The 20,474-nt window shown below is 39.3% G+C and overlaps 1 protein-coding gene across 1 annotated transcript in view; it reads left to right on the forward strand.

Annotated features, from left to right (window-relative positions):
- Window positions 1-18,700, forward strand: part of IscU (Iron-sulfur cluster assembly enzyme) — a 78,716-nt gene extending 60,016 nt beyond the window's left edge. Inside the window, exon 4 of the mRNA XM_067142595.2 lies at window positions 18,196-18,700. Within this exon, the coding sequence (XP_066998696.1) occupies window positions 18,196-18,296 (101 nt within the window). The 3' untranslated portion in view covers window positions 18,297-18,700. The remainder of the gene's footprint in view (window positions 1-18,195) is intronic.
- The last annotated feature ends 1,774 nt before the right edge of the window (window positions 18,701-20,474 follow it).

Raw genomic sequence — 20,474 nt, forward strand, 5'->3', positions numbered from 1 at the left:
CGAGGTGGCGGTGGGGTTATGGGCGTGCAGCCCCGAGTTTGCACTCAGGAGATAGTAGTTTCGAATCCCACTGTCAGCAGCTCTGAAGATAGTTGTCCGTGGTTTCCCATTTTCACACCAGGCAAGTGCTGGGGCTGTACCTTATTTAAGGCCACGGTCGCTTCCTTTCCACGCGAAGCCCTTTTCTGTCTCATCGTCTCCATAAATCCTATCTATGTCAGTGCGACGTAAAGCCAATTGTAAAAAAAAATATATTCAGTTGTAATCGTATTTCAACAGGAGCTAATACCAACGTTCCTAAGTTATTTCTTTGTGTTATGTTATTTATTAAGTAAATGCCCCGTAGGATGTGTGAGAGACCTGGTGAAAATTTTGTTATACAGCATTGAATCAAAATCTCAAAAAACTATTATTAATTACATTTACTTATAAAAAAGCATAATATAAACGAAATAATTTAGTCCGGTGAATGTAAAGTTGGTATTCTCTCGCGTTGAAATTACAATTAAATATATCTGTTTTTACAATTGACTTTATGTCGCACCGACACAGATAGAACTTATGGGAAGGAAGCAACTGTGGCCTTAATTAAGGTACAGCCTCAGCGTTTGCCTGGTATGAAAATGGGACTCCATGGAAAACCAACTTCAGTGGTGTCGACAGTGGGATTCGAAACCACTGTCTCCCGAGTGCAAGCTCACGACTGCGCGCCCGTAACTCCACGGCCAGATCGCCCTGTACAATTACATAGATGTACGGCATGATTATGCAATTAATAATCATTTAGTATTTGAATACACACTAAGAAACTAACAGACAATAAAGAGACTGCTAGACTGACGAATGCACGCGGCAAGCGGGTGAATTATAACTCCGTGGCCACAACCACGGCAAAAATTTGTACCCCTACTACCCTTCCTCACAGCACATGCAACGCCTCCACTACTTGATCAGATCAAAATTTAGATGTATGGCTTTTCAGGCGTTTGCTCTATTAACCAGCATTTCGTCTTAGGTCTGACACTAGACTCGTCAGAGTGGGATGTGTCAGACCCTACCCACTTATGCTGGGGTGTATGCAGGTGAACTTATCAGAAGCCTCTTATGTGGCACAGTCTGATAACTGCATACGGGAGATAAAACTCCACAATGGAATTAATGCCCGCCTAGCAATTCCAAATGGTAATTCTAAATTCCCATGGAGGGAATTAGATATTTTTCCATCAATAGAGCATATCAAAATCAGATCAAAATTTAGATGTATGGCTTTTCAGGCGGGGCATTAATTCCATTGTGGAGTTTTATCTCCCGTATGCAGTTATCAGACTGTGCCACATAAGAGGCTTCTGATAAGTTCACCTGCATACACCCCAGCATAAGTGGGTAGGGTCTGACACATCCCACTCTGACGAGTCTAGTGTCAGACCTAAGACGAAATGCTGAGCAAACGCCTGAAAAGCCATACATCTAAATTTTGATCTGATTTTGATATGCTCTATTGATGGAAAAATATCTAATTCCCTCCATGGGAATTTAGAATTACCATTCCACTACTTGACGTAGAGGTATACAATAAAGGAAAGATTTAGCATATAAGACAACAAGGCCTAGAACTATGCGGTTGAAAACAATGTTTACTAATGCAAAGGATGAAATCGATCGGCAGCGCTGAGTAACATGCTGCAAGTGTAACTCTGTTTCTTATCTCTTCATATTTTTTGACGTAACCTGCCCACTGGCAGTAGTTCCCCTGTTAAAATCAGTTGGTAGACACCCCACACATCACTTATGCATGCGGGACATTTATAAGTAGAAAGTACGGTGTCTGTGAGCCACCTGGAATGCATATGGTACAATGAAGGGCTTTGGCATGCTGGAGTCCCATGTATGCCACATATTCCAAAAATTATATCGCTGAGGTTAAAAGTAGGGTATTGTTCTTAGAGAATAAATGGTCACTGAGGTTTTGGTGTCAAGTTCAAATATCTATGCAGTATGCCAGCATTATGTCCAACTGTTGTATAGATAGAATCAAGGTGCATTGTTGGGCCGCAATTTTATGGGGAACATTGCGTTCAGTAGATTGAGGTTTTGTAGCTTTTTAACAGGTACTATGTTCATTCTTAGTCTATGTTGTTGCTGATATATGGTAGTTTTCAGGATCCTCGTTGAGGCATATCCTGCTATGTATGACATATTAACATTAAAGAAAGTAGGTTGGTAGAGCTCCCCTCTTCATACTTGTATTTACGCTCAGGTAAATTCAAAAATCTGAGAAAGAAAAAGGAAGTAGCAATTAGAATAACTGATAGTGAGTGCCTGCTAAATGGTTTGTGTGGTATAGAGTGTGTGTTACTTACGTGTGGGCTGGATATGTCCTTAAGTATAGTTGGGAGTGTGCTGCAAACTGGTGCGTGTACGTCATGTGGCTGTCGTAGTGTTGAGATTAAAATGCGGTGGGGAGGGGGAAGCAGCCTCTGGAGAGGGTGGGGTGGAGTGGGGTGTGTCTTTTGGGTTGTTTGTGGGCTTGTGCCTTTTGATTCTTTTTAAATATGTGTCCTTTAGAATGAGAATGGCTGTGTTGAAGAGAATGTGTGTTTTATCTGTGATTTCATTTAAGTTGAGGTTGGGATTAGCGTATTGGTCCATATTGATATAAAAATCTTCCATTATATTGAGCAATGGGCCTGTGGGGTTCATATTTTAAAATTTCCATGTCACTCTCAATATTAGTGAACTTATGCTTGTGTTCCTCGACATGTTGCCCTATGGATGAAAAGCGATTACTGTATATTTAGTGGCACTGATATGTTCGTTGTATTGAATTGAAAAACATCTGCCGGTGCGCCCGATGTAGCTGGCTTCACAGTCATTGCATTTTATGCGGCATACTCCTGAGTGGTTGTATTTGTTGTTTTCATTGACAGATACCCTATTTTTAACCTCAGCAATACAATTTTTGGAATATTTGGCATTCATGGGACTCAGCATGCCAAAGCCAATCATTGTACCATATGTATATATTTTGTTTGACGTAAAGTTGGCAACAGCATAGACATTTGAATGGGCCTCCAACTATTCAAAACCCTATAATTGTACCATATGTATATTATCTTAACATTAGTATTATATTAGAATGAGGCATTCTTGTTTAATTAGTTTTTAGTAATGTTTTTATTATGTACAATCGCTATTAAGCAGGTTCACCAACAGCTGATGACCTATTTACAGGTCAAAACCAGTACTGTTTTAATGTGAATATCAAGCATGTGGAGAAAGTATCCAGGCAGCAGGAATAGAAATAACAGAAAGAATCAGACTTTACAGTGTAAATGACCTGTTAAAAAGATGAAGATAGGAAAAGCTGTGGGAGCAGATGAAGTAGCCAAGGCTGCAGGACCAGCGGAACTCCATTGGACTTGTAGAATACGGTATTGCCCCTCTTTTACACTTTTCAAGGGACCCAAGGAATACTGTTGACACTTCACTGCCTTTATAATTCTGCTCATCCACTGACCACAACAAGGGTACCAGTAGGTAGTTAAAATATTGTGTAATGCAGTACTGGATGTTTGAGGCAGTATGCTGTCACCCTCTTGGTCATGCAAGCTTAGAGAATTGTTTCATGAACTCATCTTCAGGTTGAAGCGCCATGAGACTGATTGCTGGCTTCCGCTGTTCTGGGATGTCCTGAGTCTCTGCAGAAGGGATTGAATCAGGCCATACAGAGTATCCTCCACAAGCCACGGTGGTCCATTCCACCAGAGTATTTAGCGATGAGGGCGCCTGGGTTGAGTCCTCATGAAATCAGATCCGCAGGATTATTCCTGAAGCAACGTGCTTTCAATCTGCAATCGATGTGTTGTGTTGAATCTCTGCAATTCTGTTGGCAATACAAGTCTTCCACTGTGTAGGCGATGCTGCGATCCATGAAAGAACTATAGTCAAATCTGTCCATAAATGGATGCTGCTAATAGACAAATTTAAGATTGATATTACCTTCTTGAGAAGACAAGCTAAAAGCAATGCTCCACATAACTCTAGACGAGGAAGGGAGACCCTTTTCAGTGGGGCGACCTTTGACTTGGTGCACATCTCAGGGGCATTTGTGTCCCGGCAAAAAGGACTCAATCACCCTAAAAAAAAAAAAAAGACTACTTAAGGACTCTGTTTAACCTTCATTAAAAAATATTTTAGAAAATACTCATGTTAAATTATGCTTTTGTTGCAAACTATATGAGTTATGTAAAGCCTTGTGTTGCAAAGGTGAACATTTAAAAGAAAAGTGCTTGTTGAGAATTTGCAATTCATGCAAAGATAAAACCGTTACCATCAGTGAAACATTTGAACATGATGAACTTATACGTGATAGTAAAAGGTAAAGAATAGATATGTCAGAGGACTCCGAAAGAGGAAGTTACATCAACCAAAGTAGAAGCTATAAAGGAAAACTTGACGTTTGAAGATGTGTTGATGCAAATAGATTTTTCTGAATATTATGTTTGTAAATTTGGGAGAGAGATCCAGTCGGCTCACTTTGGGGGATCTAAACCGCAAATTATATTACATACAGTTGTCGTTTATTATAAGTGTCCAGTCATTTGTTATGAAATCAACATGTTTTTGTTCAGTGTCCTGTAATCTCTGACATGATCCTGAATTTGAAGAATGTGCCCTTTTTGAGTGGTGGCCCAGCAACTCAATAGAGAAACCGAAAAATGTTTTGCTTCATAGGAAGATATATTGCCAAGTCCCATGATATAGAAACAATCAGCTGGCATTACAGTGAGAGTGTCCATGGCAAGGGGGCTCCTGACGGTGTAGGTGGCTGCCTCAATAGAATCGCAGATGCAATTGTTGCAAGAGGTGAAGATATCTCGAATTATGAGAGGTTTGCTGAGGAACTTCAAAGGAGTTGCCGTGGAATTGAGGTGATTCCAGTTGAAGATGATAACATTGTTGTATTTGACAAGCTTCTACCTGGAAAAATACCTACCTTCGAAGGTAATTTGAGAATCCATCAGTTATCTTAGACCAAAGCAAAATGTGGTGATCTTCAAACAAGACATCTAAGCTGTTATATTGGAGATACATTTCCTCATTATGGAATTGGTCAGATCCATCTTCAGATTGTATCCTTTGTTTTATTTGCATTTTACTTTTGATTTCATGAATTGCAATTTTGAATGTTTTAGTTTGACAGTGACCTACCACCAGTACACCCTTCCTCCAAAAAAAATATAGCCAACACTATTTACTAATAAATTATTTGTCTCAATATGGTATGTCATTGTGCATCTATAGAAGTGCATCCATTTCACAGAATGACATCTGTAGTCCCAGTTAGAAAATGTTATTATTTATTTCTTAACGGTACCACATCCAGTATTCGGGAGATAGTTAGCTCAAACCCCACGGTTGGCAGCCCTGAAGATGATTCTCCATGGTTTCCCATTTTCACACCAGGCAAATGTTGGGGCTGACCTTAATTATCGCCATGGCGGCTTCCTTCCTACTCCTAACCCTTTCCCATACCATCGTCGCCATAAGACCTATTTATGTCGGTGCAACGTAAAGCAACTTGGAAAAAAAAAAAAAAAAAAAAAACATACCACAGTTCAAAAGAGATGTGTTGGTAAGACAAGGCTTTCTTACCAAGATATCTATACCGACACTGAAGATCAAGTAACAATATTATCAGAGCAAAGGGATATTAAGCCATATAACTATGTTGTAATAAAGTTTGTTGGCAGATAAAAAAAAAGCATGAAACATTGCATTGGTGCTCTCTGATGATGGTTGTCAAGAGTTCAGTGAAATACTCGATCATCATCTGATAAATTCACCTTCCCAAATATTGATGACATATCTACTGTAGACGTTTCGGATGTAGTTGGTTAACTTGACCAGCCACTGTTGAACAATCGTAGTCGGTACATGTTCAGTAATGACTTGAACTATGAAAATTTAATCTAAATCTTTCCAGAGCTTGTTTAGGAAATGTGCAGACTGAATTTATTGACAGCCATTATTTTACTTTTTAGCAATTGATTTTGTATCCCTGACCCTAATGTCAGCATATATTATTTTTATTAAGATAACACAAAAGTTTTGTTAATATTGACTTTAAGGAGAATTTGTTTTGTTTTAATTTTCTAATATAATATCTGAAAAAATTTATTGCAGTAAATTTAATCCTCTTTCACAGATACTCCATTCCTTGCAATTATTTTCTCACCTCCATGAACATACCATTTTTAAAAGTGCTTATATAAAAAATGTACCAATTAGTGATTAGGACCAGTATTTTAGTACTATTCTGCATAATGAAATGAAATACAAAAAGCAATATCAAGAGAAAAGAAACATATTTTAAATTTAAAAAGCTTCAATGGAAATCTTCCCTTTTTGGAGAATGACCCAGAAGTATTTCACAATATCTACTACATGTTTCTTTATGTTTGAAGTGTCCTTGGAAGATCCTCGAAGAAAATATTCAAAATATGAGCAGGGCAGCTATATGTAATTACATCAATATCTTCCCTTTCTTTCAGAGCACTCGTCATTTTTGCCATATTGCTTACATTGTCTGTTACAAAACTTCTCACATTATAATTCAATTTGCTCTCTCAATTTTTCACTGAATTCATTGCAAGATCAAATAAGTAATCATGTGCGTGGGGATGTCGATGTATCGACTGTGTTGAATAGATGTACGTCCTTGTTTTCACTGGTCACTGTAACACACATTGGGCTCATTATGCACATTTGACCATCTATCTACTTTTACGAACTGTATTCTCAAATAAATCCTTTTTATAAATTTCTTCAAGAAGGGGTCCGGCTAATGCAGCAGGTGTTGGAGGATTCAGTATCAGGAGGAAAGAAACATATTTTAAATTTTAAAAACTTCTTTGTAAATCTTCCCTATTTTGGAGAATGACCCAGAACATACTTAGGAGTCATCTTAATTCTGAATGATTAATGAAGCATGATTAATATAGCACAATAGAATTTTGCAACCTGTTTATCTAAGTCCCATTTTTTATTTTCACTAGTTCAGACAGGAAGGTGACTTGATGCTGAAGGTGAAACTACTGGATCGGCCTCTGAATTTTGATCTTCATTGCCAGATGTTTCACTATCAATATCTTTTCTTGATTATATTTTGTGCTGTTACATTTCTGAATATGTAATTACTTTATTGTAGAAACTAATCCCTGCATTTCTAAACTGCATGATTTGCATATATATATACCGCCTGCGGGTGGGGGACGCAAACAGAAAATACACCCACGGTATCCCCTGCCTGTTGTAAGAGGCAACTAAAAGGGGCAACCAAGGGATGATCAAATTAGAACCATGAGACTACTTGTAAATTGCAAGTTATTTTGCAAGTTATAAATCTCATTCCGTATTGACGGTTATAATTTTACAAATAAAAGTATTTATAAAAACCTCTTTATCAATACAAATCAAATCATCTGTTAGATGGAACAAAGTCTATACATGTTTCAGCCTATTCTCAAGGCCATCTTCAGTAGCAGAATAATTATTACATAACACAAAAACTTGTAAATAGTACCACCACGTGGGGAACACCATGGGTCGCTTTTACTTGTGCGTAGTACCACCATGTTAGGTACATAATAGGTTTGTGGTCAGTAGCGACAGTGTGTGCTTTCGGCTTTTACAGTACCTGTGATTAGTACCACTATATGAGTGACACCATGGGTGAACGACACTATGGTTCTGCCTACTGTGTGAGGAACACCACGTGATAGTAAGAATCTCTGTGGTTAGTACACTTATGTGATGAACACAATAGGTTTGCGTTGCCTCTAAATGGCCCTGCAATGTGAGAAACCCCATAGGTCTGTGTTACATGTGCGCATTACATTACCTGTGAGTAGTACCATAATGTGTGGAATACCCCGAGTCCACGCTACTTTCCTAGCGATAAGTACCATTTTGAGGGGACGATGACTTAGATTTTGGAGCCTTTTAGACTACAAGCATCATTGATTCAGTATTGTGCTTTAGAAGCAGTCCCTTGGTCAGTAATACTATTGTTTAACGTTAGTTTCTGGGAATGTGGGGCATTGCGGGTCGGATCCACTGATTGTTTTAAATTCGTATCCATCCATTCATTCATTCTTCCTTCACGTTTTGAATTCTGGTCATTGGAAGATTTTGGACTTTTAATTTGTCGTTACATTTTCTCTCATTTCGTACCATTAGGGGCCGATGACCTAGATATTAGGGCCCTTTAAACAACCATTAGCATCACGATTTGCATATAGCTTTCAAACCCTTTCCACTTGAAGTGGGAAGTGTCTTTAAATCCTTCCCATATTGGATCTAGTTTTCGGCCTGGATTACTTATTTTAAGTTAGAGAAATTTTATTGCAACACTTTTACAAGTACAGGACAACACACTAAATATAGTGACTCTTCTGTTAGAAAATTACCACTTAACTCTACCTCAAATTAACTCTGAGACAAAGTAAGCAAAAAAACTTGCAAAACGAGTTCGAACAGCCTTCCTTTTCTTTAAGTATTACATATACTTCATGTGTGTAAATTAATGTTATTTCCACCTAAAAGTTACATATAAGTCATCTAATAACATTTAGCTTCACTTTTCACTTCAGAAAACAGGTAAGTTTCAATTCTTAATACTTGTGCATTAAAGTCAACCGGGGGAACAACATTCATTTAGCTAACATCCGACCCAAGTCAAGGAAGAGCTCTCTGTTTATTTATGTGTGACTGTTTTTGCCATGCCAATGAATTTGCTTAATATTACGAGTTTCTTTCTTGTTATTATTTAGTAATTTCACATTATTAAATTCTTAGTCAGTCTTTGTTTTGGTGTTCCGGTTGTAGTTAACTGTGTACAAAGGGCACTAGGAAAGTTTCACAATGTGAGTGAATGCTTCAGTCTTTTTCAAAATAATTTCCATCACACTCAATACACTTCTCCATACGTCGAAACCAGTCACTGAACCAACCCTGCCACTCTTCTTTGGTTACATTTTCACACTTTTGTTCCCATGCTGCCAGAAGCTCCTTGTCAGATGCAAAACGCCGCCCTTTCGGCTTCATCTTCACTTCTGGGAAGAATGCGAAGTCACATGGGGCAAGATCACGACTCTGTCGAGGGTAATCAAGCACAGTCAACCCTGATCTGGCAAGAAAATCCATTGTTACATTAGCACAATGTGCTGGAGCATTGTCGTGATGCAAGAGCCAAGTGTTGAGCCGTGACTTTGCACGGAGCTGCTTGAGAGCCTGGATGACCTGAGGCAGACAAGTCTCACTGTACCACTTGCGTAACTGTCCTTTGCGTTTCTAGCACAACCTGAGTAAGGATGCCCCATTTAGTGAAGAATACTGCAATCATCCTCTTCTTCACTGACCTTGACTTTCGCACAGTCACAGGAGTGCAGTCATCTTCAAACAGCCACACCTTGTTCTGGGATTTTGTTGGGAAATCGTAATAATAAAGCCAAGTTTCATCACCTGTAACTATGCTAATGACGTTACGCAAAGTCCCATTTTCAAACTCTTTTAGCATTTTTCGGCACCATTTCACTCGATGTGCGCTTGGTTCCTCTGAAAGTGAATGGGGCACCCAAAGGGAACAAACCTTTCTAACACGGAGATGGTCGTGTAGAATTGAATGAATAGCTGGTGCAGGAATGTGGATGGTCTCTTCTACTTGCCAATATGTCAACTGCCTATCTTGCTGCAACATTTTCCTCACAGCTTCAATGTTTTCCTCAGTCACCGATTCAGACGGTCGCCCAGAGCGAGGATCGTCTTCAACCCCAAAATTTCCCCTCTGAAACTCTTTGTACCACTAGAAAATTGTTGTCCGATGTAAACAGTCTTTCCCCAGCACAGGAGTCATTTCCTCCACGCACTGATCAACAGTTAATCCACGAGCAAAATTGTAGCGGATAATTGCGCGATATTCACCTTTAGACCACACTGACATCTTAACTTGCTTTCAATCCCACTGCTTGGTAACAGCTGGTGTGAAGGTCGCACCTTGCTGTCTTCAAGACCGGTTTTCATCCCTCACCATAACAGGGGTGTCCAGCCAACCGTTTTTGCGTATTGGAAAACTTTCCTAGTGGCCCTTTGTAAGTGAAACAGTCCACGTGCTTTTAGTTTAAATTTCAAGTTTGTCTCGTCATCAACCAGTGCAAAACTGATGTTTACCACACTTTCCATTTGGGGTTTAACTACACAACCTCAGTTTTCATTCACATCTCGCTCAATCTTATAAAAAACATATCTGTTCCAGGTAGACAATAACATGTACGTAATTATGCCCACAAACCCCACCAACCTGGACCCAATGTTTGGGAAGCCAGGCTCTGCCTGTCACAAGTCAGGACAAAGGGTGAGTGATAGAGGAGTAACACCTCTTTAAAAAACCTTGGTCCAGTTGACCCGGCTGGTACTACCATGTAAGGGTCCCTTGCCAGGGTTACGGTGAAGACCCTCAACGGTAGTGAAGGCAGAGAAGAGGGACTTTGGAACGGTGGAACTGGCGGAAGGGGCAACCCTCCTATTCTGGGTAAATGGAATAGGAACTGCTGCCTTGCAGTAGAAGTGGGAACTTCAAAGGCTAAGGGAAGAAACCCCGACAGAAAATCAGCCTGGTGCCTCAGGCTTAAGATGGCATCCCCGTCAAGGCACTTGGAAGCAGTGGGTCAATCACTTGCTCTTCTTAAATAATCTGATTATAGAAACTGAAGCGAAATTACATAACCGGACGGATAACCTGATGACGACTTTTGGCATGAAGAGGAAAACGAAAATTGTTTTCTGGAATGTGAGGACCTTGAGGGAGAAAGGCAGACTGAATCAAGTGACACGGGAAATGAAGATTTACGGGCTGGACATTCTGGGATTGAGTGAGGTGAGGTGGCCAGGATTTGGCGAGATACAGACAACAGATGGAATTACATTTCTGTATTCTGGTAGTGAGGATGAAGAGCACAGGGATGGAGTGGGGTTGCTGCTCAGTAGAAATGCAATGAGAAGTCTTATGGAGTGGAAGCTGATTTCCAGTAGGCTTCTGACTGCTAGGTTCAAGACCAAGATCAGGAATGTGACCATTATCCAATGCTTTGCATCTACAGAACAATCGTAGTTGGAAATGAAGGAAGAATTCTACCAAATGTTGCAAGATGCCACAATGAAAACCAGTAAGAAGGATATTCTCATAGTTATGGGAGACTTCAACGCGAAGGTTGGCTCAAGAAATGAAGGATTGGAACACATCATGGGTATACACAGTCTTGGCGAGATGAATGAAAATGGGGAAAAGTTCATGGAATATTGCGCCAGCCAAGACTTGGTTATAGGTGGCACGGTGTTCCCGCATAGGCGGTGTCATGAAGTCATGTGGGTGTCTCCCGATCAAGTCACGGAAAACCAAATTGATCACATTGCGGTGAGCAGGAGGTTCAGATGGAGTTTCGAAGATGTTAGGAACAAGAGAGGAGCGGACATTAGCAGTGACCATCATCTTGTTGCCGCCAACTTCCGTATAAAGATCGTGGCAGTCCACCAAAAGTTCATCACTTGGCACAAGAAGTTTGATGTTGGTAAGCTAAAGGATCGGCAGACATTGGAACAATTTGGACTGGAACTTAGCAACAGATTCGAGGTGTTGGATTCTGAGATAGAGAAGGATGTGGAGACTGTATGGAACGAGGTAAAGAACATCTATGTGGAAGCAAGTGAGAAATAGCTCGGGTACAAAAACTACCTGCAGAAGGAATGGATATCTGATCAGGCCTGGGACAAGGTAAATTATAGGAAGGAGAAAGGCCAAGCTAAATATATGCAAAACCAGATGGCAGAAGGCTCAAACACAAGCTGAGTATTCAATAGCAGATAGGGAAGTAAAGAGGAGTGTGCGAAAGGATCACAGGAAGTGGATTGATGAGCAGGGAGAGAAAGCAGAACAGGCGGCAAAAAAGAGGAATATAAAGGACCTTTATGGCATCACAAAAATACTTTCGAAGAAAGGTTTTAATAAAACTAGGCCTGTGAAAAGCAAGACAGGTGAGATCCTCACTATGTGCGAACAACAGCTGAGTAGATGGAGGGAACACTTTGCGGAGGTTTTTAATAGAGATGTTGGACTGGAAAATGAGCAGCAAGGAGAAGATGAAGAAGCAGAAGGGGATCCAGGCATCGGTCTCGACCCTCCAACCCAGGGTGAGATACGGACAGCGTTGAAGCAAATGAAAAATGGGAAGGCACCTGGTCTGGACAACATTCCAGCAGAAATACTGAAAGCAGATCTTGATACTACAATCAGATTGCTGCACCCACTACTGGAGAAGATATGGAAAGAGTAGATAATACCGACCGACTGGAGAAGGGGCTGATAGTCAAGTTACCGAAAAAAGGGGATACAACAATCTGCAACAACTGGAGGGATATCACCTTGCTCTCCATTCCAAGCAAAGTGCTGTCGCGAGTCATCCTGAATCGCATAAAGGATTCGGTAGAAAGAAGGCTTCGAAAGGAACAGGCAGGATTTCGGCAACATCACAGCTGTGTGGACCTCGTCAATACACTTCGAATCATTATAGAACAGAGTGTGGAATGGCGCAATATCCTCTACCTCGCATTCGTGGACTTCGAAAAAGCCTTCGATTCTGTAAACCAAAGAATCATGTGGAAGACCTTCAAGGAATACAGAATTCCATCAAAGCTTATCAAGATCATGAAAGAGATGTACGAGAGGAATGAGTGTCAGGTTCTTCATGAAGGAAAACTAACAGAAAAGATAAACGTCAAGTCTGGAGTGAGACAGGGGTGTGTTCTTTCTCCCACTCTGTTCCTGCTGGTCCTAGACAGTGTGATGAAGGTAATAGGACGACGGAAGAGGGGTGTTCAGTGGGGGATGAGAGACAGGCTTGAAGACCTTAACTTCACAGACGACATTTGTCTTATGGCACAGTGGTACCGAAACATAGAAGATAAACTGAGTAGGTTGCAGAAGGAAGCGGAACATGTAGGTCTCTTGATCAACACAAACAAGACTAAAGAGATGAGGATTAATTCGGATATCATGACCAGCTCGACAGTAAATGGAAAGGAAATTCAGCGCGTTGAGTCCTTCCTATACCTCGGAAGTATAGTTACAATGGATGGGGGAGCAGAGGAAGATGTTCGAAGCCGTATCCGGAAGGCAAATGGTGCGTTTGTCCAGCTCTATCCCGTGTGGAAGAATAGAAACATCTCCAGGAAGACTAAGCTTCGCCTCTTCAACAGCAATGTTAAGTCGATTCTTCTATACGGCTGTGAAACATGGAAAGTTACAAAACAGATCAATAACCAGCTACAGGTGTTCATTAATAGATGTCTGTGTCGCATAATAAATGTGAGGTGGCCAGACATAATCTCGAATGAAGATCTTTGGAACATGACCAACCAGCAGCCGATTGACATCCAGATCAAGGAGAGGAAATGGCGCTGGATCGGGCACACGCTAAGGAAGCCGGATGGAGCTGTTGAAAGGGCGGCGCTGGACTGGAACCCTCAAGGCTCCAGAAAGCGAGGTTGGCCCAAGAAGACCTGGAAGAGGACGATTGAGAAGGAAATTGTAGAGGTTGACAAGACCTGGAGCGAAGTGAAGAGAATGGCCAGGAACCGTACTGTGTGGAAAAATTTCGCCAAGGCCCTATGCTCCAGAGGGAGCAACAGGAAATAAGTCAAGTCAGTTATGCCCACAGCTATTGTTATTGCTGTATATTCTGAGCTGTGATCACTGCTTATAATGCACCTCAATTTTCATTCACTGTTCATCCAATCTGATTACCATGCGTAATATTTTTACCAGAGTTGGATGAAGGCATGGTATAATTAGGCCTCATTGTTTCAGACTTAACCACTGCTTACACTTAACCTCAATTTACATCGATCTTAATTCAATCTTATTATCACACAGAATATTTAAGAATATTAACAATCTTTCGGGGAAGAGGGAACTTTGATAATTACCCATATGTGCAATGTTGTATGCTGTCTCGCTTTTCATACTTCTATAGGAGTACAAAAACTGCTTGGGATGGGCTACTGAATCCCTGGCAAGCATAAAGTATGGTTCTCTCCCCTCTGCTACTTCAGGTATTGTAAAACATCGTCATAGGGATGGGTACCTAAACGCCACCCTATAGATCACAAGCAAGGAAACTGATTTTAAGTAGTTGATTTTTATATCAGTTTTGAACAATGGGCAGCAGGTAATAGGATGAGAATAAGTAAGCCAACTGATGTTAATCATAGATATTTATTATAAAAATCAACTGATTCAAATCATCACACTCCGGCTATCAAAATTGGAGACAAGAAACTGGGATTAGTAGAACACTTCAAATATTTGGGAAGTGAACTGACAAAAAATGAAAGACTGGAAAATGGAAATTAGTAGGATACAACTGGGGAGTTCCTTTCACTACCAGGTACGGAGATTAATATGGAATAAAGATGTACCAATTCCAAACTCTTTGCAATCATTTAAGAATAAGGCTAGGAAAACAACAGATAGCATATTTGCCACCTGGGCAACTGCCTAACCCATATCATTGTTGATTTGCAGAGGATATTACTTACCTATAATAGCATATGCAGCAGAAAACGTGGATAATGACTCAGAGAGATGAGAGTAGAGTACAGGCAGCTGAAATTGAAATTCTTGAAGAATATGGTACAGAAAACAAGGAGGAATAGAGTGAGAAATGAACTTGTGCAAAAACTAAACTACAAACTGGAACAGAACAGATCAGATCAAAGTGGTACGGATATGTCAAGTGGAAAGAAGAAAGACTGCCAAGATGGGCACTGGAAAGACAGATGACCAGGAAGCAAGGACGAAGAAGACCAAGATTACGATGGATAGACTGTGAAGAACAGCATAGGACACCGGAACCTGGACTGAAACACGGTGTTGGATGAGGAATGGTTGAGAGACAGGATGAAGTGGAGAGGAACCCCCATCTGGCATCAGCTGGAAAAGGGGAGATGATGATGATGATTGTATGCATTTTGATACAATTTCCAGTGATCATCAGTTCTGTGAAAGACCTCAAAATTAATTTCCAGGCTGTGAAGCTGTCGGTAAAAGCTATTATTATTATTATTATTATTATTATTATTATTATTATTATTATTATTATTATTATTATTATTATTATTATTATTTAAATTCAAATGACTAGTATAGGAAACAGAAAGTAGCAACATAGCTTGTAGGGACGAGTAGCAATTACACATAAAAGAAAGGAAGACGTGGATCCAAAATTTTTGGTCTTGTATGGCAACTCGAGGATGGCCTTTACTGCTAGGGTTATCCCAATCAGTTGGTTGACCACCAGATTTCCAAAGATATCAACTCTATCCCCAGCAATATCCTGTCCCCCAAGCAGCCAAACCCAGTACCGGATATATATATCTGATCTCCACAAAATCAATTTCATTTTAAAACAAGCATTCATTCTTCTCATCTACTCTCTCCGTGTGATATTTCAAAAAGCCCCACGGTCACCATTCAGGCACCCACCTAACCCCCCTCACCTTCTGGTTCTTTTCCCTGTAAATAAGACCTGCCATCTGCATATACCAAACTACACCACAACAAGCCTTGTCCCGTACTGCCCTGCATCCATCATAATCTACCAGCTTCAGTGCAGTCTGTCCAGGTTCTTACGGTGGCTTTAAACATTAACCAAATGAAGATGCAGCCACCACAATGTCTACAAAACCCATAACATGGATCTTCCTGTCTGCATTCACATCTGGAACCATGAAACCACGTTTAATAAGAATGTTATTGGTGTTATGTCCCGCTAACTACTTTTACGGTTTTTGGAGGTACAGAGATACCGGGATTTTGTCTCACGGGTATTCTTTTACATGCCGGTAAATCTACAGGCATGGAGCTGACTTATTTGAGCACCTTCAGATACCACTTAACTGAGCTAGGATTGAACCTGGCAACTTGTGTTCAGATTGTTTCACAGTGCAAGTCCTTAAATATTTACCTCCTCATCATCCTACTCACTTGCCCTTAGGCCCATATCTAAAGAAATACAAAATGCACAAGCAAATGTACCCTATAAATTAGCTAAATATGACCAAAAAAGTTGGAATATGGCTTTTGGAATTTAGTATTACATTAAATGTCTTGGCTACCACAAAAGGATTATTGATCTAGAGTATGTTAAAATTTTCAATGTGCATTCACGTGAAATTGCTTGACTGCCACTACTTTAACTTCAGATGCTTTACAAAAGAGCATTGAAGGTCTCTTCATCGAACTCTTTCACATAATTTCTTAATTTTACACTTTCATTGCACTTCACTTTTGGCATGATAGGTGTGTTGAAATTTGTTGGTGGTGAAAGGGGAAGAGGACGGTAACTGGAACCCTCAAAGATGAACTGAATGTCTTTTAATAAGAATTAAATAGTTTTGTTATAGTTTTGACAAGGCAGACACTTTACCAGTGACTTCTCTATCTTATTAGTTAAAGGTTGAAATGGGCATGAGATGTGGAATTTCCTTGTTTGCTAATAGCTTCTCAGTTGAATATATCTACAGAAGTGACATCCTCCTCAGTGAGACATCTGTACAGCAACTCTTTCTTGGAATCAGGTCTTCTGAACCTGCTACCTGTCTTATCTGGGAAAAGAAAGAAAAGTATATCTACTTCATTATTTGGAAATCCTGTGTTTGAAACTGTAGCAAAAATGCTTGAAATATAACCAAATATGACCTTTTATCATTAAAATTAGAAAAATGACAAACATTGAAAACAGCTAATATATGCATTTATAAACTACATAAAATTGCTTTAAATGGGATCAGGAACCTGTCATTCACACTTATTTTTCAGACTTCTGGTAAAATGAGCTTTGGAAGGAAATTACTTTTCCTTAATATCCAAACCTTATTTATGACAAACTATTTACAGATGTGTTTTCTGTGCATTAGCATGAATCAATTTAAGGTTAAAATTCAGAAACAAAAACTTTGTTTTGGTAAACCGAGATAATAAATTTTGTGGTGAATACAGAAATGAGTCTTATCCGAGATAATGACATTATTTTAGTTGAAATCTAAGATAACAGCAAAATTAATTGATGTTGGAGAATAGGGCCTTAAAGATTCCAAAGTTAAACATCATTTGGTGCTGAGATTTAGGGAAGTACCTGGCCTTAACATTAGATAACTGCTCCTTTTTCCCATTCTCTTGTCTCACCCACTTCCCCCCATTCCTTTACCTCACAACAGCATCTACTTGTCCACATTGATCACCACCATTCTTGTTTTGAACACGTCTGAAGAAGGCTGCAGCTGAAAATTTGAACTTGTCTTTCTTCAATGTATACTTGTTAGGTTTTTCAGTCTGTCAAAGCTATGATTAAATACAATTCTGAAAATATCTGAAAAAGAAAACATTTAACAATATTATATCTGTTGTTTCCTTTTCAGGTATAATCTATATATTAAGAGTTTACTAAAAACAGCCTTGGCAAATTCGTCCATTCTACTGGACCAATTTGCTTCATTTTTGTTTTATTCTCTCCAGAATTAGCTGCTGATGAATCATGAAACATTGATAGGTCTCTAAGTTCAACTAACTTTGAGTAATCATAAAATCAGATCATTAAATTATCACTCCAATAATTGCAGGTGAAGGCTTGCCCTAACCCACAATATATTCTGTACTCAGCAGATTGCTAAGCTACTAGCACTTTCATTAATATTCTGAAATATGTGATTTTTATCCTACGTAATATCATTGCAAGTAGCTGTGTTTGATTACTACCTGTCAAGTCAGAGAGTACACACTTCCTCTGATCATGGACAATCACTGTTACAATTGTTATGTAGAGAGAGAGAGAACATTTATTTACAGATGTACTGCTAGATTTTCATTTAGTTGTCACAGGACACAATATACTAATGTATTTGATAAAGCCTAGTAAATTATTTTCTCTACCTAATATTATTGATTGGCTGCTTTAATTTAAGATTAAGTGGTCAGTATGGTTTAATAACAGTTTTTTCTTTTAAGCATGATTATGTTCCCTGTATTCTCCTCAAGATATCTTTTGTTCCACGAGTTCTTAATGATCTCATTTTCCTTTCTAGTGCTGGCAGAAGACGCTATCAAGGCTGCTTTGTCTGATTATAAGATAAAACAAGAGTCCTTGAAGAGAGAGCAGGCTGAGAAGGCAACTAGCGGACAGTAAGGGAAGGAGTTAATTCTACTCATATTACTCCTTCAAATTTCATTGGAAATAGTGTGATATGTAAATATGGAAAGAGCCGTGTACAGTTTTATTCTGAGAATTCTTTGCGTTTAATTAATAAATCTAAACAGATGTTTACTGTTGTACAGTTGTGTGTTCATTCTTACCATTTTAATGTTCTGTTGAATTTCAATACCAGGTTTCTTGTAAAACAATGTTTAATCCTATCATAAACATTTCCATGTTTTGGACTGACTGTGATATGGAGTAGAACTCAAATTTATATTATTCTGCTATACAGTCTAACATACTTTTAGATGCTTTACTGTATGTGAAGTTCTACTTACTCTGTATGATATGTAGTTTTATAGACAATAAAATAAAATAATACATTGTGTCCTGTTTCTGAAATACTACACTTTCTGATAACAAAAATTGAGTAAACCATTATATGAAACAGTCACCATAAAACTTTGTAACCGAGCTCGATAGCTGCAGTCGCTTAAGTGCGACCAGTATCCAGTATTCGGAAGATAGTAGGTTCGAACCCCACTGTCGGCAGCCCTGAAAATGGTTTTCCGTGGTTTCCCATTTTCACACCAGGCAAATGCTGGGGCTGTACCTTAATTAAGGCCACGGCCGCTTCCTTCCCACTTCTAGCCCTTTCCTGTCCCATCGTCGCCGTATCTGTGTCGGTGCAACGTAAAACAACTAGCAAAAAAAAAAAAACTTTGTATACTGTAAAACCTCTATTGCTTGTCTCTCCATTAACCAATCATTGGATTATCTGACAGTCTACGTTTCTTAAATAGTAAAATGTTGTGTACTGTACCTGCTCGAATGTGATAAAAGCGTTGCATCTTTGTTAAAGTATAATGCATCGAGAACTGGGAAGTAATTGAATAAAAGCAATCTAATTAATTGAAATGAATACTTTAGTAATTTTTATTTATAATCATCACTTTTTACCAAATTTAATATTTACTCAATTTATTCATGAAATAAAATTGTTATATTCAAGTAATCGATATATGCCCCAGCATTCACAATACATCACCCCAAGCATATTCTCTGCGAAATCTAAAGAAATTCACCTTATTTTCTTGACATGGCATAAGCCCAAAAAGCCCTATATCATGTCCACAAAATATATCGTTACTCCAATATTACGGGAAACAAATATTGATCCCAATAGTATCATTTGATATCGGAAGTATTGTGCCGGCAGTTTCAAACCTGGGGGCAATGAAAGAGCAGTAGCGAGTTAACAATCGGTGAAAACTTGGAAACTCCTATTATAAGATGTAAGGCTTTTCAGGTAGAAAACTAGGATTTCATGTGAGGCCTGACACTAGACTCATCAGGCCCTACCCAATGATGCTGGGGTGTATGTAGGTGAATGTACCAGAAGCCCATTAATAGAGGCACAGTCTGGTAACTGCATACGAGAGGTAAATCTCCACAGTGGAATTATTGCCCACCTGTCTATTCCTAATAGAAAGTCTGAGTGTCGCACATCCCACTGTGATGAGTTTAGTGTCAGCACTAAGACGAAATGCTGATCTTGTGGAAATAAAAACCTGAAAAGCCTCACATCTTATCATACCAGCTAACTCTCCTGATTTAGGCAGGAGACTCCAGATTTTACACCATTTCTCCTGCCCTCCTGCTTAACATATGAATTCTCCCGATATTTCAAAAATCCTGTGTGTAATTTTTTACTAACAGTGCGAGATGACAAAACACCAGGCGTCCTTCGAACAGATCGATTAGAAATTGATTTTGTGTTTTTTGAAGCGCTTCCATACCGAACAAGATAACTCTTTTCCCTTTTACAAGAAAAAGAAAATTAGAGGGAAAGAGATCAGTGAAGCTCTTTGAGCAAGATATATATATGGAGGAACAGGCACTGCACCTAGGTGCAGTGTTAGATAAAAATCTAACCTGGAATCCACATATAGACAGGAACATGACCCGGGACAAGAACTTGCTGTATGCACGTAAAAGAGCTGTTGGGAAGACATGAGGCCTAAGATCATCATTGTTAATGTGGATATACACAATGATCATTAGACCGTTGATGGCGTATGATGCAATCATCTAGTGGCAGAAAGTAAGTCAAGGAAAAGTCAGCAGTAGATTGGATAGCCATAACTGGGGCTATGAAAACTACGCAGA

This window comes from Anabrus simplex, chromosome 3 (genome assembly GCF_040414725.1).
Source record: "Anabrus simplex isolate iqAnaSimp1 chromosome 3, ASM4041472v1, whole genome shotgun sequence".
NCBI classification, from domain to species: domain Eukaryota; kingdom Metazoa; phylum Arthropoda; class Insecta; order Orthoptera; family Tettigoniidae; genus Anabrus; species Anabrus simplex.